This window comes from Adiantum capillus-veneris, chromosome 4 (assembly GCF_014529385.1).
Source record: "Adiantum capillus-veneris isolate H3 chromosome 4, ASM1452938v2, whole genome shotgun sequence".
Lineage (NCBI taxonomy): Eukaryota > Viridiplantae > Streptophyta > Polypodiopsida > Polypodiales > Pteridaceae > Adiantum > Adiantum capillus-veneris.
In genome coordinates this window covers 64258495-64282288 of record NC_140934.1, presented here as the reverse complement: position 1 = coordinate 64282288, position 23794 = coordinate 64258495, and the positions used below count along the sequence as shown (strand labels likewise).

Sequence of the window (23794 nt, the reverse complement as noted above, 5' to 3'; positions counted from 1 at the left end):
CTTTGAGGCTGAGATCCACAGACGGGGGGCCCTTGGAGCCCCTCCACTTGTTGGATTTTCACAGAGATGCATAGAGTGGGTCTGAGGAGATGGGAGGACTGTTTCTTGTTGAGCTTGCTTCGGTCTTGAGAGCAGCTGAAGGCGGGACTTGAGCTGCACCAGATGCACTGAGGAGCGCTTGAGGCAGCCACTTACATGGAACCTGTTGGTCAGTATACAGTAATGTCACATGGTTGGCAGTAGACTCCATGAGACATGGGGTCTCATGGCAGAGGGTACAACCCACACCCTGGGAGACTGGTTGCAGTTTACCTCACTTCATGAGGAGGCTCAGAGCATCCAGCTGTGCAACATGAGGGGGACAGAGCATGTATCAAGACATCCTCGAGGCTCTACCAGTTGAGTGGCACGCATCTTTCGAGTTGACGTCTCCCAGCTGGATGGGGTCCTTCATCTCGCCTTGAGGTCCTCATCGCAGTTAGGGCTTGCTTAGACACACGCCTTTGCATGTTAATTGAGGTTCACCTCCACAGAGTGCTGTTTCCAATGGACATTAGAGGCTTTGGGACTGGGAGAGTCGCCCTCTGTCGCGTGTGCAGTGGAACCTTGGGGAGTTTGGTGGGATCCTTTTGCTTCAGCTGATCACCCAGGGATTTCTTTCCTCCAGTACACAACAAGATTGCGGCGTCACATACTGGTCTGCTCGGAGAGAGGCTCCCCCTGTTGTAGCAGGTCACTAGTAGGAAGAGGGTCTCACAAGTGAGTTTGTGACAGACTTCTGAGAGTGCTTGTGGGACAGCGGATCGCCAAGGAGAGTCACCATGTTCCAGTGGCTAGTCACCCATCGAGCTACCGTAGTGGGAGTTGGTTGGTCTACAATGGCCATCCGGCAGGCTGCACCGCTTGTGACCACTCACTTGAGTCGCAAAGACATTGTCTATGGGATAACTCTGGGAAGCAGCAGGTTTGACTTCGGATTTTACAGCTGATGCCAACCTTGTCGTCAGCTAGGCAGTACACTTTGGGTGCTGCTACCTGGTCGACCCTCATGGGCCGAGCACTTTGTTTTGAGCTGTCTTCAGCTAGCAGGATGATTGTGATATAAGAGGGCCCGCCTACACTCCAGCGTGCCACAAAGAGTACGCCTCAGGAGCCGAGTAGTGATAGAGGGCTTTGTTGGGAGCTTATCTGTAGCCTGACTCTTTGGTTCATTTGGAGAGCACGTTGCTTCAACATCCTGGAGGCCCGCCCCATTCCACCGGTGGAGACTATACGAGATATTTGTCTGGAGAGGATTCATACACTGCGAGAGGCTTCAGGGAAGCTCCAACCGTAAGCGGGAGCGCCTCGAGGCATTCCTATGACTTTGGCGTCCAGGGCCTTTCTACACCATGGTCCATGGGGCTCTTAGATGGCACTACCTGCCACCTGTGTGGTTGTTTCCTCCTCCCATCTCTTGATTTGGTTGTCAATGTACATATCTCAGTTTCATTTGGAGAGTCTCCCCGCATGTTGATGTAGCCTCCTCTTGTCGGAGCAGTTTGTAGCCCGGCAGGCAGTTTTATTAACTAATATATTAGAGGATCCTTTTCTTGGCAAAAAAAATCTCCATTTTTTCAATCTCATTCAAGCTATATACCCCACCCCTTCTTTTTTGGCCGTTCCTGTTCTTGTTCCCGTACCACATTCCCATTCCCGTCTGTGTTCCGTGCTCCATGTTTCTATGGATTGAGGGGTGGGGTGTTTAGTGTATCTAAGATCTTAAGGAGTACTAGAAAGATACTTGCAATTTGTATAGTCTTGCTGTGCTTTCTCCTATTGTTGATGTTATCTTGTCATTCACACCTTTGTCCTATCTTCCCTCTTGTAAATCTTATAGTTTGGATGAACTCGAGAATCTTGTGCCTCCATAAGGTGAAACTTTTGTGAAACTTATACCGGAGCCAAAGCTCTTGTGTGTGGTCGACCTTCCTCAACCATTTGAGCATTTTATGATACACAAATGGGTAGAAAAGGCCCTTCCCAAAGCCAAACAATAGAAGTTGCAAGTCTTTGAGGTAGAGTTCACCTTGTGGGTTTCATGGACACACCAGTGGGATTGAAGGTGCCAAGCTCCTTAAAATTGTTTTTATGGAAGGTGCCTTTGATCCATTGATCTCTTATGCAAGGAGCTCAAGACACTCAAGTCATAGCAAGCTTGAAAGCAGGAGTACTTCATGGAATATTTGAAGCGAGCTACGGATGGGATGTTTTGGGAATGGGTTACTCGGCCGATAAGAGGACTAACCCATATTGGAGTTACAAAGGGAGTTTGAGCGATGCTATGCTCAATTGCCAGGAACGAAATAGTTTACTCACGATGCGGAGAAGACGCAACTATTTTTACAAGCTGCGGATAAAGAGTACTAAGAGAAGTTTGAACTACTTTTGGAAGCCAAGAACACTGAACAATATTTGAAGAGAAAGTGGAAGGACGTTGAGAATGCAATCATTACTTGCCAAGAGACAACATCGAAGAGCAAGATGATGGTAAACAATGCTACTCTTGTCATTAGCACGCATGAGGATTCAATTAATCCCTCTATTGTGATTTTAAAAAATGATGAGAGAATGCTAGATGAGCTTTTGAAAAGGGATATGTGAATTGAAGCGCAAACTACTGAAATTGGAAGGAAAGGGACAACCATCGGGGCAAAGATTTCAGACCCTAGAATACAGGAGCAGGATTTGCGATGAAAGATCTTGTACCTATTAACTACCATAAATATGAGTTGGTCTAGAAAATGTCCTCCTTGGTTATTGACTATCTCAATGGGCATCTAAATCTGCAAAAGATGTTTTCAAATAGAAACTTGGCCTGTTGGCCCATTTGGTGGCATAATCTATTGCAGGTACTTGAAGTTGCCCGGCTGACCCATTGGGTTGATCAGCCCAACAAAATCAATACCCCACCTCTGGAAATTTCAAGTGGCCTGCTAGATTACTGAGTAGGTTTAGAAGCACACCTTGGCATGTGTTACATGATCTGATATACTCAACTGTATCTCTAAAGATATATGGCCACCGCAACCCACTTTGAAGAATCCTTTATGCCATGCTCCTGTATTGGACTTCTATGTAGATGATGTTTCTAATTATTTGGTGTCTGTCAAAGTAGCTGCTGAGCTACCCATTTGTTGTTGGTGTTTGACTCCATATACAAGTTTTGGCCTTGCAACCTGTGCCTTTGATATTTAGACCTAAGCAACGCTCACGATGGATACATAAATCGGTGTGTAGTATTTCAAATGTCTGAAGGCTAAAGCCTCAGTGTTTGAAATTTTAAAAAAGCATGTCAGATAAAAAACAAATGCCGTTCATATGAGGAGTATGAGGGCATGATTGGGAATAAATGAGCAGTTGCTGTAAAATAGCGCTAGTTGTTGGTGAATCAGATAGCTGGGCCATAAAGGCTCTGTGATGGAGCTTCTGCAGAAAGGTGATCACATCTGTGGGTTTGATGAGGGGAAAGAAAGCTGCTTGTAAGCCATCTGTTGCATGTAAGGTGCCCCATTTTACAGACAGGTGAGAGCATCTATTATTTCCGAAAGTGGTGATGAGAGCCTCCAAGTGAGGGAAGGATATGCAGAGCTTTTGGTGATTACAACAGTTGCATTTTGGAACTTGTGGGAGCCAAGGAGCCAATCTGTGGGCTATTGTGTGCAATAGATGAAACGAAGCATATATCACATTTGAGGATGTTCGTTCTTGACAAGCAAAATGCCCACATTGGAGGGTTGTCTGTAAAGAGAAACTGCTTAGCAGGGCTCCTTTAAGGAGAGGAGCTGCGAGTTGCAAAGCTTGTTTAAGGTTTGATACATGAAGCTTGGCCAAGCAAAAAGTGTTCGTGTGTACTGGATCTTTTTGTGGTGGTGTAGGGTTTCTCGGAAAGATGTGGATGGATTGAATGCATGAGCTATTATGAGGGGGCGATTGTCTGAGGTATGAGACGGTTTTGGAAGAGAAGAGTATTTGTTTGAGATCTTGTTGCGTTAAGAGGAGAGAGAAGATGATGAGTTTGTCTCTGGTTTTGTTTCCTGGCTGGCGGATGTTGTAATCTCATGTGTCAACTCACCCTCGTTGAGCGGTGCTAATGTTTAAACCTCCAAGAGGCAAAAGTTAATTCCTGGATAGCAGTTCAAATACATTTGAAATCTTGGAACAGTGAAAAAAAGGAAATTTTACACCTTACCAGGAAAGAAATTTTAGAGTTCAAATGAGCAGAACCCATCGTTTTTAAATGTCAGAACAGTAAAATATGCTGTTTTTAAAATCCTAAAACGGTATCTCTCAATATCTTTCATCGTGGATGCTATAGGGGGTAGTTGTGAGCTAGGTGGCAGCAAGATTCATGGGTGCATGTGGGCAACACATTCTGGGTCTATCTAGGTGTCCCTCAGTTTGTAGAAGTACATCTATGTGTATCAATACTAGGTGCCAACTAGAAAAGGTGGGTCCTACAGCACATGACTGTTGTATAATTTCTCTTGTCCGTTGTTAGATGCAAAAATTATAGTTTTGAGAAGAATCTCTTTCTCTGTGCATGTCGTCAGTTTGATGAATGTCTAACAATATACAGGTAAAAGATGTTGCGTTTACGGGGACGTTTCGCTTGATGTTCAAGCCATTCATTAACGAAGTGCCTGGCTTTGGAGCAGTGGTCTACTCATTGCAAGAAATTGTAAGGACTTATTTTGATAAGATTTGAAGATACTATGGGATGCAATAATTTGTGTGATTTTCTGAACTTGCAGGAAAAATTTGACTTGAAGTTAAAAATTGTTGGCGGTGATGTAACTTCTTTCCCTGGACTAGAAGGAGTCATTGAGGTATGACCTTAGCATTTGAGTGAACTCTCATGCACATATAGAAAATCTCTCTATCTCTGTGTGTGTGTGTGTGTCTCTGGTCTTGAGGAAAAAATGCATGCTATCATGGAAAAGAAATTGGAGGAATGGGTTAACATGCAACAAGGTGATCAAGATAACAAAGCTGGAAGAGGAATGTGTTTTACTCCATAGCAGGTTTATTTTCGGCACTTTTGTCCTTTTTTCTAGATACCCAGAGGACACACATATGTACATTGTCCTATCTCATAGGCCAACTTCCGCCGCTAGAAGACGCTAATAAATCTCTCTCTCTCTCTCTCTCTCTCTCTCTCTCTCTCTCTCTCTCTCTCTCTCTCTCGCGTCCCCGCTGCCTGTGCTGCACCCTCGCGCCCGCCCTGCCCTGCACCCTCTCTCTCTCTCTCTCTCTCTCTCTCTCTCTCTCTCTCTCTCTCTCTCTCTCTCTCTCTCTCTCTCTCTCTCTCTCTCTCTCTCTCTCTCTCTCTCTCGTCCCCGCTGCCTGTGCTGCACCCTCGCGCCCGCCCTGCCCTGCACCCTCTCTCTCTCTCTCTCTCTCTCTCTCTCTCTCTCTCTCTCTCTCTCTCTCTCTCTCTCGTCCCCGCTGCCTGCGCTGCACCCTCGCGCCCGCTGCCTTGCCCTGCACCCGCGCGCCCGCTGCCCTGCCCTGCCCTGCTCGCGCGCTGCACCCCCGTGGCACCCTGCTCTGCACCCGCTCATGCGCCCCCCCCCCCCCCCCCCGCGCCCCTACCCCCCCTTTTTTCTTTCACGCGTAGGATGTCCATCCTCTACGTGTAGGGAGTTTAATTATTTTATTTTATTTTATTTAATTAATTAATTTATTTTTCGCCGGCCCCCCTTCCCCCCACTCTATCTACCATACTTCCCTCCCCCCCTCTCTCTCTCCAATCTGTAACTACCGCTATCTCCCCCGGGCCGTACCGCCTCGCGCTCCACCACTCGCCGAGACCGCCGCTAGTGTGGGTGCACACGTGCATCTAGCGACTCCCTTGCGGACGACTCCTTCACATGCCCAACTGCCGCGCCCGCTGCTAGGTTGGGTGCACACGTACATCTAACCCCCTTCCGGATGGCGATCAAGCATGAGGAAGACGAACGATAAAGCCGACCCCCTAGAGGATGCCATCCAAAATGCAAAGAGGAAATGACGGAGACCATTACCAAGATGAACCGCACTCTCTGGGGCACAATAAACATGCTCGAAGGACGTGTGGTGATCGAAGAGAGCAAGATAAGCACGCTGGAAGACTGAGGGACGACCCAAGAGGAAGAGATCGCGTCACTCAAGAAAGAACTCGCCGAAGCCCGATCAAGAAACACACTGGAAGAGGGCGAACTGCAACCCTCAGTAATCGAAGAAATCAACACGATCAAGGAACAAGTGCGGGCCATCAAAGAGGGAGAAGAACAACACAAAGAAATGACAACTTCTTTGGTGGATGTTCTTACCAAAACCCAACAGAAGGCGGAGGAAGCCGAGAAATGGATCAAGGTGGCCAAGAAAGGAAAAGACAAGGAGATAACGCCCACATCCACACCCAACAACATCATTAACCAGACACTAGAGGAGGAGCAGAGGAGAAGGGTGCGCGCTTTACATGTGAGAATTTTCGGTCTTAAAGACAAAGGCAATGTGGACGAAGAAGTAAAAGAACTCACAGCCTTGATGGGGTTTCATGAGCCGACACACACAAGGGCATGGAGAGTCGGCAACATAAAGAAAACTGGAGGCAGTGGAGAAACCTCAAAAGAAAGAGCACTCATCCTCCGTTTTCCCTCCATGGAAGCAAAGAAGTCATTCTTGAAGAAAAGACCAACTCTTAAAGAGACTGGCATCTTTCTCGGGGATGATCTCACCCTCTCGTAGATCGCTCATATGCAGGAAGTAATGCCGGAGATTAGAGCGGCAAGGGGAAAAGGCAAGATCGCTTTTTACCGAGACGGAAAAGTGGTAATACTTGAGCGACGCTCCACATGACGGTGCGAGACTTATGGGACCACACTCAAAGTAGCTGCCTGGAACTGCAATGGATCTATGCGTCTTGATGTGGGTGCTTTTGAGGATAGCTTTACTGGAAGAGACATCTTCTACTCTGAGACACACCAGGCCCCTGGGCAATCCATGCCTCACATCAGTGGATACAGGTGGGAGACAGCCTACAGACAGGAGACACCCTCAGAGCACAGAGGACGGGGCTCGGGAGGAGTGGCAGTGTTATTTAGAGAGGATTTGCAACCACTACACATATAGCCCGCAGGGACGAGCAGGCTAGGTACATGTGGGTGAGATTGAAAGCAGAGACAGGCAGATACCTCTCTCTAGCTATTTATTACTTTCCCCCGAGTACATCAGTTTATGCACCACCCAGAGGACAGTCCCCTTTCTCTATTTTGGATGATGACATATGGGAGTTCTCTAGGGACGGTGACATTATCATCCTCGGGGACTTCAATGCTAGGACTGCCCATCACCAGGCAGTGTTTTATGATACTTCAGAGGAGATGCTAAGAGAGATAGATGTGGCAGAGACGGGCCTTTCCAGACTATCACACGATATGGAATATACTGAGTATGTGCGACACCTAATAGACATGGGCACTGCACATGGATTGGCCATCTTGAACGGCCTACAGAGATTTCCTGCTGCGGGAGGTTTTACATGCTTCCCACACAGACATGGAGCCAGCACGGTGGACTATGTCATGGCACAACCGAATCTCATCTCTAGTATCCAGGATCTCACAGTTGGGCCCAGACCGGTTAGGGTGGCAGTGGATCATGCTCTGGTGTCAATGACCATCTCCTTCCAGTTCAGTGTAGCACACAGGCCACGAGTAGCAGCCCCTACTCGCTACACATTCACACGGGAGACGGATTCTGTATACATGGACGGAATCTACACACGTCTATGCACTGAGAACCCGGGGCGACCTTTGGAGGAGCTAACTACTATACTGACACATACATTACATGAGGCAACAACAGAGGCATACCCACACACCCAACCTGAGCAGAACCGCGGATCAGGGAGCATGCCTCAGAACAGCTGGTACGATGAGGAGTGCCGCCAGACTAGAACCAAACTTCAGAGGAAGGTGTTGTTGGGGGATGTCACTCACAGACAGTCACAGATTGACTTCCGACGCCTGGTGCGGCGGAAGAAGAGGGCTTTTCTGGCTCGACTCGAGGAGGATCTGTATCAGCTATTCTTGAGCCAGGACTCGTGTGAGGCGTGGCGGCTCTTTCATGAGCAGTCCCCCCACCCTGCTATTTCCTCCACAGAGACCTGGGCTCAATACGCATCATCTTTGTACACAGTACCTGGACAGTCGCCCCTCCCCAACTCCCCCGATCCATGCCCACACGCATGTGTCTTTTTCACCGCTGAATGGTGAAGAAAGCTATTGACAGGATGAAGACTGGGAGAGCATATGATCATGAGGGACTAGTCGCTGAGCATTTCATGCATGCCAAAGACCTACTAGCTGAGCTTCTAGCAGTTATGTTTAACCCTGCCATGTGTGAGGGCCTACCGGACACTTGGAGCCTATCTACGATAGTACCTATCTTCAAATCAGGAGACCCCATGGAGCCTCGGAATTATCGCACTATTATGATTGGGCACACACTGGCACGGTTGTATGCATCCATTCTTGAGCAACAGTTGAGTAGATGGGCAGAGGGGGAAGGAATAGGTGCAACTGGGCAGACAGGATTCAGGAGAGGCTTCTCTACTCTTGACCATATCCTAACACTCAGGGCCATCATCGAGGAAGGCAGATCTCATGGGAGACAGATCTATTGTAGCTTTGTGGACTTCCGCAAAGCTTTCGACACGGTACCCAGAGCTAGACTGATGCGCAGATTACAGGAAATGGGAGTACCCACATAACTCATTCTGGGGATCATGGCATTGTACAGATCAGTAGTAGGGCATGTACGCACCCCGGAGGGACTTTCTACACCGGTTCACTCCACTATTGGAGTGAAGCAGGGCTGCCCGCTCTCTCCTAATCTTTTCGGTATGTATGTGGATGAGGTTTTTGACTACATTGACAACGATGAGGATAAAGGTGCTCAGTGGGCAGGGACATGGATCCCACTTTTGTTATATGCTGATGACATAGTGTTGATCTTCGAATCCCCAGAGGGAATGCAACGTCAATTGGATGCTTTGCATACGTTTGCCCACGAAAGTGGTTTGTCTGTCAACCTGGGTAAAACCAAGGTTATGGTGTTTAATACCACCCCACAGTGGATCAGGAGGTCAGCACCTACATTCACATACGGCCAGGAGACTGTGGAATACACAGACACTTACACTTACCTCGGAGTGGTTTTTAGCGGACTTGCATTCTCACTCAGAAGAGCAACGGAGACCAGACTTACTAGAGCCCACGCAACATTGGGTAGATTGGAGAGGATGTGTTCGCAAGTTCAGTTTCAGGAACCCCAGACGAAGCTATGGCTCTTTGACACCTTGGTGGCTTCAACATTGCTCTATGGAACCGAGATATGGGGACCGTCAGTGGATCACCACAGGAGGCCGGGGTCGCTCAGACGGATGGGGGAACATGGAGAAACCTCTCGTCTCTATGATCTCGCGGCTCATTAGAGCCAAGGCATCAGTACCACGGGCCATTATCCGAGCAGAGCTAGCGGCCCCCCCACTTGTGGTGGAGGCACTCACCAGATCAGTCTGCTTCATAAACCGCACATAGGGACTTCCTAGAGACAGATATGCTCGCATAGCACTTGAATCCTCTCGACAATTAGCCATACAAGGAGATACAACATGCTGTTATGGGGAGATGACATCATGGTTTTAGGCACATGGGTTCAGCATAGACAGGCTGCCACCATTCCATTACTCATTGGATGCACCATCTCTCACTCTTACACAGTCAGAGATCACCAAGCTCATCCGCCAAGACCTGACCCAGCTAGACACCAGGAGGACATGGATACAACCAGCCCAGGAATTGGGCACGAAGATGGCTTTCTACAGAGACCACCTTCTCCAGCTTACGGAAGATGGTTTTGTGGCGAGACCCAGATACATGGATACCCACTTGTCTCATGGGATACGATGTGCTATTGGCCAGTTACGCACATCTTCTCACCAGTTGCAGATTGAGATTGGGAGATACAGCGGAGTACCAGCAGAGGACAGGACATGCCCCTTGTGTAACATGGAACCGGAGACAGAGCTACACTATACATGCCGCTGCCCCGTCTACTACGAGATACGAGGCCACTTCCATTGCTTGTTCAGAGAGGGTTTTGGACCACTCTCAAGAGTCATGGGATACGAAGACCAGAGATGTCTGGGTTCGTTCTTACTCGAGCTGCGCAGACACAGAGATAGCCTGATGAATGGCGAGGCTAGCCCGTCTCAAAGGCGGATCATAGACTTCTTCAGAGCAGACACGGGATAGCCGCGAGAGCCACTCCCACAGCGGAGCTCCCCCTTGTCTCACACCAGAGACACTGATTGACCGAGCGATTGAACGGGGGAAATCCAGGTGCCCGCGACTGCGAAGAACTACACAGCACCGACGGAGGCTACGACAGAAAATTCGGAGCACGCTGGTCAGGCATGCACGACGCCCGGTCAGACTACTAACCATGGAGGAAATTGATGAGATTCGCCAACGACCGATGCTAGATTTCTTGTGATTCTGCTATCCCAACAAGCCGCCCATTTTTTTGCTTAGTTATTGCTTGGCTCACACCGACCTACCTACTTAGGACCCCATAGTATATATCTTTGTTTTGTACTGTTGTTAGGTTATTTTGTTACTCTGACTCTGTATCAGATCCACCACTTTGTAACTTTCTGGTCTCATAGGTCATTATGGCTTTTTGAAGACGTTCATATAACATTTCATTTCGTTTCATTTTTCTCTCTCTCTCTCTCTCTCTAGAGCTGCATAGACTTAGGGAGAGCTTGCTGAGGACATCAGGGGAAAGACAGCCTCAGAGAAGAATCACAGATTTCTTTACACTAGCCAGAGGAGAGCCAACGGAGTAGTCATTACAGCAGATCTCAGAGCCTACTCATACTAGACGTACACTGCTTGACCGAGCCATTGAGCTTGGCAGATCCAGACGTCCACGACCTCAGGGGGTCTCCCACTACCGACAAAGGCTGCAACAGAAGATACAGATCACTCTAGCTCGACATGCAAGACGCCCAACCAGAGTACTGACCATGGAGGAGGTCGATGAGATCCGACAACGACCGATGAGAGATTTCATATGAACCCGCAAACCGCCCTCCGCGCCCCCCCCCCCCCCCCCCCCCCCCCCCCCCCCCCCAAAAGGGTTTTAGTGTCTTAGTGTTAGTTCTTTGTAACTTTGTAATTTCCGTACTCAGACATGGTATCAGATTCACCAATTGTAACTTTTTGGTCTCATAGGTCATTTTGGCCTCTTGAAGACGTTAATATAACATTTCATTTCTCTCTCTCTCTCTCTCTCTCTCTCTCTCTCTCTCTCTCTCTCTCTCTCTCCACCCATCCCCATAGATCTCATCACCCACCATACGTCCTTCTCTCTTTTATTTTGTACCAGTCTGAACTATTTTGGCTTTTCCGATAGACAAAGGATGTACACACTTGTATACTTGATTTATCTCATAGGACGACTTCGGCCGCACATAGACATTTTGTGATCAGACTCGGATACATGGATACTCATCTATCCTACGGAATATGATGTGCTATTGGTCAGATACGCACATCCTCACATCAGCTAGAGATCGAGACAAACAGATTTAGAGTAGTACCCGCTGTGTCCAGGATTTGTCAGCTGTGCCAGATAGAGCTTGAGAAACAGCTACATTACATATGTCACTGTCCAGTATACTATGAGATACGAGGCCGCTTTCACTGCTGCCGCTTTTTAAAACCTAGCAGACAACAATTCATTTTGATGATAACTTCTTCATCTGAACTTCGAATTGGGTGATCTTTGACCTCAATAGAAGAGCACGACGGCCTCTACGCATTGATGTGAAGACATAAAATTTTTGAGTTGAAAAGACCAAACAAAATACCAAACAACCTACACAACAATGACATCACATGAAGTCTCTCATAGGCCTATGCCTCACGGCCTCAATGTCCTCCTCTGTGAAGAACCTGGTAGGAGCCGTTGTATGCCTCTCAATGATGGCCTAGATCCGACGATGAAACATATGACGTCTATGTGGTCTACCACAGAATTGTGGTCGTCTTTATCTGCTAATCTGTGTAGCTCTATCTATGAAGAGTCCCCTGTGTTGTCTAGAGCCTCTGGGCCTGTTGAGGATGACCCCCTCTAAAAGAAATCAGTGACCTGCCTCTGCGTCGATACTGTGACAAAAGCTGAACTTCGAAGTAATGTCTCTGTGTGTCTACGAATCTCTAGTAAGAAAATCGCAAGACACCTTTGATCGATGTAGACCATCACTCTAGCAAGAGGACTGAACCCTCTCTGAATAAACAATGGAAGCGGACTCCTATCTTGTAATACACTAGGCATCTACATAAGTAATGCTCCTCTGTCTCTAACACTAGGTGGCATAGCTGGCATAGCTGGCATATCCTTTGGTTTGGGGGAGCTGACGTTTGTCTATCTGAAGCTGGTGTAAGGATGTATATAGCTAACCGACACATTGAACCCTATGTGAAAGATGCTCATCCATTTAGCTTGGCAATATAATGAGGCCATCCTTAATGGTGCGGAGAAAATGGTCTCTGTAGAAAGCCATTTTCTACCCTAGCTCCTCTCCAAGTGACAACCATGTTCTCCTCATGTCCAACTGTGTGAGATCGTGTCCAGTAGTCTTGCTAATCTCTCGCCATGTCAGTGCGAGCGATGGTGCATCCAATGAGTAATGAAAAGGTGGCAGTCTACCCATAGTGAAGCCATGCATTTGGAACCAAGCTGACATTGTACATACCAATGTGAGTAATCTCATCCCATAGCAAGGTCTCATGATGACTCTAGTGCTAATCTGACATATCGATGATGTAGGAGTTCCCATAAGCCATGTATATAGGATCTTGATCTCGTAAGTGCCTCGACCACAATTGATGTGACTCCCAACTTTGCTATGAGAATCTCATGTGGAGCTATGGCCTTACATGTGGTCAACCTAGATATCGTAGCCACTAGCGGTCTCTCCATCTCTCTTCGTCCCGACCAATTGAAGTGCAATGGTCAAGCTAAGGCCCCAAATCCGTATCCCAAACAATAATGTGGCTTTTCACAAGCATAACCTTTGTTTTGGATTCATTCACAATCAACCCACTATGCAAGCAAAAGTTCTCAAGGACAACCATAAGCTTTCTTGCATCCTTTAAAGTACATGATAGAAGCACTACATCATCCGCATACAACAAAAGCATGCTTATCGCGTTGCAAATAATAACCTCTTCAATGCCTTCTTGTTGCATAAAGTCAAGTACCATTTATTCCAATTGAGAAATGGTGACAATGGACATCCTTGTTTAGCCCTAGTAGTGCTTGTGCAAAATTCTGAAATTCCTCTTCCTATGAGCAATTGACAAATCACCTTCTCATAGATTTGAAAAACTGCGAGCATAAGCTCACTTGGTACTTGGAGCTCTTTCATCCTTTTCCACAAATTATTACGTGAGATCAAATCAAAGACTTTCCTGAAGTCCACAAAGCAACAATATAATCTCTTACCTTTCAACTGGCTTTCCTCCACGAGAACACAAAGAGTGACAAGATGATCGATGGTGCTATGACGTTGATGAAAAGCTGCTTGTTCTTTTGCACACTTGCCATACTCAATTTTATCTCCATCATGCACCCAAATAACTTTTCCATAAGAGACGTAATCATTATATGCGGATAGCTAGTTACATTCTTTACATCCCCTCCTTTATGCAATGGTTTGATCCAATTAGTGTTTGAATTCTAAGGCATACCATGTTGAAGTGCAAACTTGAGCATATCACACATCCAATCGTGTTGCCTCTCGTCCATTTAATCATTTCCGGCCTGATACCTTGAAGATGTCCCACTTTACAGGTGGCCATCATTTAAAGACCGCCATATACATCTCCAATACTAAAAAACGAGGATATATATATGAGTGAACCGTAACATAACATCTATCCGGCATTTAGTTGCTCATATAACTACCTACACATATGCACATCCATCAGACTCAAGTGACCAAAACTCTCAACCTGCTTGCCCTTTAGGTGCATGTGTCTTTTCTTGGACTTGATAAGATTGCCGATTGGCTTCTCATCTTCTCTTCTTTTGAATTAGTGCCTTATATTCATTCAAATGAATTTGAGAGTTATCTTTGTCATTGGTTGCCTCTTGATTTATCAAGGACTTTCGAGCATTTTGGCACTCTATCAAACCACCTCTTGCGTGATCTACCTTTGTTGACACCTTTAACATGCTTTAAGGCAAAGCATTCTACGGCACAAGAACAAATAACTTTCTTGAAAGCTTCACATTTGATTTCCAATGGTGCAGCATGTTGGAGCTTTGTCATCCATAATTTTTACTCAACCAATTCAATATTTATCAGTGCTTGTCTGAAATTGATACAAAGTGATAACTTTTCTTCACTTTGACTAAGATTTTCATGTTTGATTGTTTCTCAATATGTAAGGTCGATACATAAAGTCAGATTGTTTGATTCTAGGCTCTATTGGCCAAGCATAAAACTCTCTATGCTATACATGATTGCTTCATAGAGTAGCATTTATCAATCACACTATCCTGATTGTGTTTTCTACATGTAAATCCATCGGTTTCACTGCATAAAGATACATCAATGAGCATACTCGTACTATTGCATATGTATTGAAATAGCTTTCCGTATTGATTCAACTTTTTCTCATCCATTGAAGTTCAATCATACAAGTAAATGTCCTCGAACTCCCTTGAAATTTTGGCATATCAAATTATTGTGTATCGTGTTGGAATATTTTTTTGCAGGCATTCATATCTCCAAAGACAATAACATAACCTTTGCTTTTTAAAAAAGCAATGTTCTCCTCTAAATCAACAAATAGTTGATCTCTATCCATGCAAGCATAAAAGGGGGAACCATAATGAGCAATTTAGTAACTAGCTACAAAAATTGGTACTCTTTTTGAGTCATGATCTTGAGCCATATATAGCGTTTGTGCTTATCATCTTTTACAATTGATACAAAGTCTTGTAATCCTTTCTAAATTATCTATGCTACCTCTCCTTGCCCTCTTTGTTGCTTGAGTTTTTTTTTACAACATCAATGAATGTACATTGTATTTCTCTAGCCCAATAATCCTTTATGCGTCATGCTCCCAAGTTTTAATAAGAAGTACAACATGGGCTTTGCTAATTAGTTCATCTATGTCTATCCCCACATTCCATAGATATCCATTCAATTCGAAAAGCATACATTTAATTGTGACTTGGCCAAATAGAGCACGCGTTTCTATCTGATCGATGGACTTGCCTCTTCCTTATGCATGTTTTCTTCAAGAGATATATCCTTGTTTTTCGTATTCCTATTCTCATGACTTGCGACGCGCATTTGTTACATAATAGTGCAATCTTCACATACAACACATTTTGTGCCTCTCAAACAGATCTAACTATTATCAAGGGTAATCTTTTGCTTGGTCTCATCCAACATAGTGTATACGATTAGCCTTTCTCTAGAGCAAGAAGCTCTTTGCTTACCCCCTCTAGTCAGTGTAACAGGGAACAAGCGAAACAGGGCCATTCCGTAAGCTCCCTCGAAACGGAGACAAGAATAGAACGCCGTTTTGTCCCTTGGCAAAACCGGAACGGCAAGTGGAAGGGACCCCAGACGGATGGAATTGCAAGCGAGATGCGAATCCGGAACGACAATTTTTGAAATTTGAAAAATCTGGTCCTTTAAAAAAAAAGGAAACATTTGGGCAATGTTGTTTGAATGTTTTTTGGGGAGGAAGAGAGGTATCCTTCCCATCCTCTCCTATATAATCCGAACCCTCTTGCTCAAGTCTCAAGCTCTCAAGAGTCAAGAACGCCCCCCTCTCCCCAAATGGCATAATTTAGGTTTACCGTTCTGGCCCCCATTCCCGTTCCGCTGATACGGGGTTTCCCCGTTCCAGAAACATTCTGGAGGCCCCTGTTCCTGTTCCCCGTTCCTGTTCCGTGTAAATTTACCTCTAGTGCCCCATAAACCATAACGTCGCACATGCCAAAGTGGGATTTGAAGAAATATTCAATAAGAATGGCAAGAGGAGGAGGCATCTCCGACTTCTCTTCGTAAATTCCACGAATGGCCATATTCTTCGAACGTCCCTTCCGCTCGTTTTAACTCCTCTATATCCACCTTCTCAACATTACTTGTATGAGAGAGGAATTGAAACCGCATTGCTACTACATACATCATGCCAAGACTTAGTTGTGCAAACATCACGACTTATGCTGTCAAACTTCTCCTTTTTCAATATATGGTCATGCTACACTCTTGCGCTTCTTGAAAGCATTCAAGTCTAACAAAGCGCGTTTACATCCTTTGACTTCCTCTTGAAGTTGCATCAAACATGTTGTTTGTATCTGAAGTGTCCTCTTGAGATGCTCATTTTAAACAACAAGAACCCTTGGCGTGCCATTTTACATTGAAATTTCGAGTAAGTCTTCACTATGCTTGCTTATTGTCTCCTGTAACGCTACCAAGTATGCCAAATCATGGTTTCTAATGTTGTTGATGGAGTGATTGTGTTGCTATCTCTATCCTTAGGATATTTGGGTTCATTTTCCAGAATGGTTGCGGACCTTCTTGAAGAACAAGAACCCTCTTTGCGAGTGCCAGAAAACATTGTATGCAAAACAAAAGATGAGAGTCAACTTTCCCCGAATTTATTCACTTCAAGAATGCTACTACAACAAAGCATTCCATTGATAGTGTCACAAACGGGAGCGCATAGCAATATAAAATATACTCGGATAAATAAAATTTATCACTTAATATGAAGCCATAGGATATAGAGAGAAATAAATAGAGAGAGAGATTGAGAGTGAGAAGATCGACACAGTACTGGGGACCAGAAGATGGCCTAGTTCCCCCCCCCCCCCCCCCCGTAATAGTATCTTTATTACCGAGGAGAAGTCTATACAAGCACTTGAACCGAACGTATTACCACGTTCGTTCTAGAATAAGACTTGATGGTTCCCGGAAGCCTCAGCTTCCGATTCTTAGGGCAAAACCCTATTCCAAGGAACTTCCGTTCCTTATTCCAATTCCTCGAGAATCAAGGTTCTCGCCTCTGGATCTCACCTTCCAGACTCAGGGCATGGCATGCCTGCAACTCTTTTCCAACTCTCTTTCCAGAGTCCTCTTCCCGCAGAACAACTCTGCTTTCCCGGACACGAAGTCCTTACTTGGGAATCCCAACTTCCGGATCACAACTTGAGAGACTACCTCTCTCCGATCCGTGGATCTACTTCCCAAACTCGGGTACGAAACCCTTGGGCTGATCTGGCTCTAGTTCCTCAGAGCGCTTTTCTCCTGCAGAGGCTCATGCCTTCCTCTGCTCCTACTCCCTCACGAAGAGTAAGTACACCTGCAATCAAATACTCAAAGATCAAAACATGAAAATCGTTACCTTCAAAGTCTCGACGCTCGAAACGCAACTCGATTCTCGAAAAGCAATTCCTCGGAAGAGATCTCTCCATAGAAAATCCTCTCTTCCAATCCTACACACAAAAGAGGTGTGTTCTCGGGTTCCTTCTCGTAAATCAGCCCCGTCTACGACGTTTATGGGCTGAAAACAGAGAAAAACAGCAACTTGTCGCGATGGAAACACGCTTCGTAGGCACTTCTTCGCGAGGGAACTCGCACACTGGGTCTTGGCGACATGTGGTACACTTGGGGCAGCCATGGGCATCACCGGCAACGTCTTCTTTACGGCTGAAATCTGCAGCAGCATCTCCTCCTTGCAAAGATTGGTCCTCCTCTCTGAGTGAGGGAATGTGATGCTTTTATAGCTCCTAGCCACGGGCACGAATAGCTGCTCGCGTAGAGATCGCGGCCGTTTTTTTTTTTTTTTTTTTTAAATATTTTTTTCGCTGTTCTGCCAGAAAAAGAGAGAGAGAAAACGCTAGCTGATCTGTTGCCTTATTTATCAGATAGCTCCCCACTTATTAAGTGGGCGGCCGGCGTACTTTAAAAATAGTCTGAACCTGCCCAAAAACTCAATAAAACCTTATAAGTTAAAAACAATGCTTTCACAACACTTCCCCAAGCGTCCTTGGTTGCAATCACATGCACAGTTGCAATGCAGACATAGACTTCCTCGCGGGAAAGCATCTGCTTTCCGGAAAAGCAATCCCGCTTTCTTAGAAAGCATCTGTTTTTCCTCAAAGTTTCCTCTGAACCCATCTTCATTCAAGTGCTTGCTTTTCCATGTGCACAATTCTAACACAGTTCCGAATTTCCTCCCGACTATGGATATTCCCTTTCGGATGCACCCGTCACCCACCTTGTGACGCATCAGGAATACCCATCACCTAGTCCTTTCCTACCGAACTTACGGTACAATCTCCTTCACGATGCTCTATGTCACCCATCCTATGACGCATCAGAGATGTCCGTTCCCGGATGGTCGGATACTTCTTTCCGATGCTCCCTGTCACCCATCCGATGTGACGCATCAGAAGTACCCGTTCCTGGTGACCTTACAGATATTCCCGTTCTCAGTGTTCCCGTCATTACTCTAAATGACTCACTAGGAATACTCTGTACTCGGATGTCTCCAGTGAGAAAAACCCTCTCACTTAAAATTCCAATAATTCATTTAGAATTATTTTTCCTTGGTGTTCCAAGCCAGAAAACCCTCTCACTTATAAATCCAATAATTCATTTAGAATTATTTTTCTGTAAGATAAAGCCAATTTAGCAACATCCCTCTCACTTTATAAACAGTTGTCCTCAACTGTAGAGGTCCATCTGAACTGCCGGGGAGAAACCGAAAAGATTCCAAATCTTGCTCAATGGTGAGTTGAGCTAGTCCTTTCTCAAAAGAGAACTTAAAAATTAAATTAAACAAAAATTCAAAAATTCAATAATCAATACTTAGCTTACCGGTTCATGTCCTTCCTCTAGTACCTCGAGAATATCCTTCACCAATCATCAAACTTACGAGCCGTGGAAGAACTCGTCATTCGCGTCTTTCCAACAGATCGAACGTTTCCTCATTCGAGAGTCTGTTAACCTTCTCAATCCGAGAAGAATAATCCTCCTAGAAATCAATCTAGGTATCTGTCCTTGCGCATAATCCTGCGCTGTTAGTTTAGAGGGTATTAAACCTCTTGTGTCCTCCCACATAGGGAATGCTCAAGTCATAGAGCATTAAGCTCGATGTCTTTCTTGCACAAACAAAGTTTGCGATCACCTTAAAGAAGGTTCTTGTTTCAGATTCTTTGTGCACGGCCTCACTTCCTTCCAATCTTTTCCTCCTGCAAGTTATTACCACCAGCAGTGTTTTCCCGACGCCCATTAGAATCTCTTTCTTACAGAATCATAAAAAATGATTCATCTTGCAAGCATCAATGACGCCTTGCAAAATCTCAGGCAGATAGGATTCTAGCCATAGCATTTTCTGAACGTAGGTTCAAATCCGGTTCACAATAGAGCGAACCTTCTTTGATTCTCAGGGATGTTCTCCCATATGTAATTCTTAGCATTTTGAAACGGTTGGCGAGCTATATTCTTACGAACATAATAGTTCGAATTTATTCCAGTAGCTGCGTGTAAATGCTACTTGACCTGCTCATGGAGAAACATATACCGCAACCAAAAGTTGCTTCTGTAATGGTAAAAGCACATAGCGTACTCAATGATCAACGATCATCAGAAAACCTCTTCTTCGTAGAGAAACTCAAATTCCTTCTACCGAACACATCTCAAATAGAGATTCTCGTGTCGGAATATCCTTGCATGCAAAAAGGCGCTCAAGAGAGTATAACAAACTCTCCTCCAGTTCCTGGCATAGGTCTGCATCTTCGTGTGTTATCCATGTACTCAAAAGTGTACATAATTCTTAAGCTGTGTTAGAGTTTCGGTGAACCTGGGAAATTTCCTTCTCTTCGTAAGATCCTTAGAGCGAAAACGCTCAACTTGACAATCCCTAGGCTCGATCTTAGAGCAAAACCCGCTCATCAATAATTCTTGGATTCCTCGAGCACAGGCCGTAGTCGTCGCTGATTCCTTCCCTCGTAAAGAGAGTGTTCATTCACTTGTGCGAAAAGCACTACCATATCTTCCCTTACCGGGTAGGGGGTGTGGGCTTAAAGAGTACTCAAGCTTCATGAAAGCTTTTCTTTGCTTGAAAGTTCAGAATGGTTCCTTTATAATTTCCTACCCGCAGTAGCAGGTAATCTGTTGGAGAACTACCGGATACCAGATCAATCATGGACCTTCTGGATGGTTAAGCAAAGCAGTTCATCGTATAAAACAATGTTCTGACTCAACCTTACTCTCATAAACACTCGAGAGTGATTGTCCTGGTTAGACACAACCATACCTCGTGCAAAAGAGCAAACAAGCATAATGCACTTTATGATTTCCTCAAAGATGTAACTTTGATTAAAAACCTGCCCTCTCACTTAAAGTTCAAGGGTCTGCTATTCAAGAACTCAGGAGTTAGATTTAATTCCCTTACTCCAAACTTTCTGTGTTCAATGTTTCCCGTCCCACCATGGGGATTGGATTCTATGTACACTAAGGTATACACTTTCAGCTTTGTATTGTTGACTCCACCATCTGCTGCAAAGTATCTTGCAGATGGGTTTACAAATTCGGGCAAAAGTCCTTAGTTAAATTTGTTCATCTTTCCTTCCTCAGAGAGGATCAAGAATGGAGCTACCTTGGCAAGAGTGAACCACTACTTGCTTTGACTCACTCGTGTTCCTATTGGGCAAACCGATCCCAATCTTCTTGGATGCCTTCTTCAAAGCATAGAGGAAAAAAAATTGTCAAAAAATTCAGCCTTGAATTGAATCCAAGTCTTGTTGTAAGTTCCTTGCAGAGCTTTAGTATACCACCAAGTACTTGCAATCCCCTTGAGGTGTTTAATCACATGCCTCATCTTCGACGCTTTTTCAGAAATTGCCGTTTGCGAAGGCAACTTCAAACTTGTCGAATCAATGCGGTAGCTTTCGGGGCATCTTCCCTTCCGTCAAAAGTATCAAACTTGACTGGAAGTGTTCCTAGGTCTAGAGACCTTCTTCATATCCTTCCCGGAATGACGGGATTTCATGGCTATAGTTCTGGATTGACGTTCATGGATATTTTCTGGATTCTGAAGAATCTCGAGCATTCCGCTCCTTGGATTCTCTATGTTCTTGAGCATCATGCTCTTGTCGCCTTCTCAGAGAATCCCAAGCCTTGTGTCAACTTCTTGCAGAGAGAAAAAAAATTTCCAACTCTGCGAGCTTTTCCTTGCAGGACTTAGGGTTCCGCATGCTTACTTCTCTCTTGGCTTGTCATGGCTTCTTCCCGTATCTTCCCAGAGTCGTCCTCCTTTACAGAGAAAGAGAGGAGACCATGCTCTGATACCACTGTCACAAACGAGAGCGCATAGCAATATAAAATATACTCGGATAAATAAAATTTATCACTTAATATAAAGCCATAGGATATAGAGAGAAATAAATAGAGAGAGAGATTGAGAGTGAGAAGATCAACACAGTATTGGGGACCAGAAGATGGCCTAGTTCCCCCCCCCCCCGTAATAGTATCTTTATTACCGAGGAGAAGTCTATACAAGCACTTGAACCGAACGTATTACCACGTTCGTTCTAGAATAAGACTTGATGGTTCCCGGAAGCCTCAGCTTCCGATTCTTAGGGCAAAACCCTATTCCAAGGAACTTCCGTTCCTTATTCCAATTCCTCGAGAATCAAGGTTCTCGCCTCTGGATCTCACCTTCCAGACTCAGGGCATGGCATGCCTGCAACTCTTTTCCAACTCTCTTTCCAGAGTCCTCTTCCCGCAGAACAACTCTGCTTTCCCGGACACGAAGACCTTACTTGGGAATCCCAACTTCCGGATCACAACTTGAGAGACTACCTCTCTCCGATCCGTGGATCTACTTCCCAAACTCGGGTACGAAACCCTTGGGCTGATCTGGCTCTAGTTCCTCAGAGCGCTTTTCTCCTGCAGAGGCTCATGCCTTCCTCTGCTCCTACTCCCTCACGAAGAGTAAGTACACCTGCAATCAAATACTCAAAGATCAAAACATGAAAATCGTTACCTTCAAAGTCTCGACGCTCGAAACGCAACTCGATAAAGATTGGTCCTCCTCTCTGAGTGAGGGAATGTGATGCTTTTATAGCTCCTAGCCACGGGCACGAATAGCTGCTCGCGTAGAGATCGCGGCCGTTTTTTTTTTATTTTAATATTTTTTTTTTCGCTGTTCTGCCAGAAAAAGAGAGAGAGAAAACGCTAGCTGATCTGTTGCCTTATTTATCAGATAGCTCCCCACTTATTAAGTGGGCGGCCGGCGTACTTTAAAAATAGTCTGAACCTGCCCAAAAACTCAATAAAACCTTATAAGTTAAAAACAATGCTTTCACAGCACTTCGCCAAGCGTCCCTGGTTGCAATCACATGCACAGTTGCAATGCAGACATAGACTTCCTCGCGGGAAAGCATCTGCTTTCCGGAAAAGCAATCCCGCTTTCTTAGAAAGCATCTGTTTTTCCTCAAAGTTTCCTCTGAACCCATCTTCATTCAAGTGCTTGCTTTTCCATGTGCACAATTCTAACATAGTTCGGAATTTCCTCTCGACTATGGATATTCCCTTTGCGATGCACCCGTCACCCACCTTGTGACGCATCAGGAATACCCATCACCTAGTCCTTTCCTACCGAACTTACGGTACAATCTCCTTCACGATGCTCTATGTCACCCATCCTATGACGCATCAGAGATGTCCGTTCCCGGATGGTCGGATACTTCTTTCCGATGCTCCCTGTCACCCATCCGATGTGACGCATCAGAAGTACCCGTTCTTGGTGGCCTTACAGATATTCCCGTTCTTAGTGTTCTCGTCATTACTTTAAATGACAATCTAGGAATACTCTGTACTCGGATGTCTCCAGTGAGAAAAACCCTCTCACTTAAAATTCCAATAATTCATTTAGAATTGTTTTGCCTTGGTGTTCCAAGCCAGAAAACCCTCTCACTTATAAATCCAATAATTTATTTAGAATTATTTTTCTGTAAGATAAAGCCAATTTAGCGACAGATAGGATATGGAGATATGAGCATGATGATGTAACTTCTTTTTGTCTCATAGGTCTTTTACGCCTTTGTAGACGTTAGTATATATTTCATTTCATCATCTCTCTCTCTCTCTCTCTCTCTCTCTCTCTCTCTCTCTCTCTCTCTCTCTAACAAAAAGCCGATTTCTGTTCCTTGAGAAATCTGTCAAAACGCCCAAATGGTGCCGATTCTCGAGGCAAGTACATATGTACAATGAGGCTCATGGGCAAAGTGAATAAACCAGAAATGTTGGAGGAAACCACCTCTCCTATAGTGAGTGAGATGTGTTTTGGCCATCTTCAGAAGAGATGGATGATAGTTGCGTTTGAAAGATAGTCACTTCCCACCGTAAGTTCTCTTTGCGACGTATGCCAAAATCCCAAGATAACCAGATAGCCACCGGTAGTATCAATGAGAAAGGAACTTGTTGCTTTGCTGATTATCTGGCAAAAACGCACTAGCTAGCACCATTTGCAACCATGGAGCTAAGGAGGCACGAACGAGAGTTAACAATCGGTGACAAAGATGATGTCAGCAATTGATACCACGAATAAATCTACTGAGGGAATTCAACGGGAAGAGCCATTAGGAGTACTAACTG

General features: G+C 45.2%; 1 protein-coding gene across 3 annotated transcripts in view; it reads left to right on the top strand.

The window, feature by feature from the left end:
* LOC147459308 (synaptotagmin-5-like) overlaps window positions 1–23794 on the top strand; it is a 161303-nt gene that overhangs the window by 112179 nt on the left and 25330 nt on the right. For all 3 annotated transcript variants that reach the window (XM_086510601.1, XM_086510602.1, XM_086510604.1), the window contains 2 exons: window positions 4619–4720; window positions 4794–4868. In XM_086510601.1, coding sequence (XP_086366727.1) covers window positions 4619–4720; window positions 4794–4868 — 177 coding nt within the window. The remainder of the gene's footprint in view (window positions 1–4618; window positions 4721–4793; window positions 4869–23794) is intronic.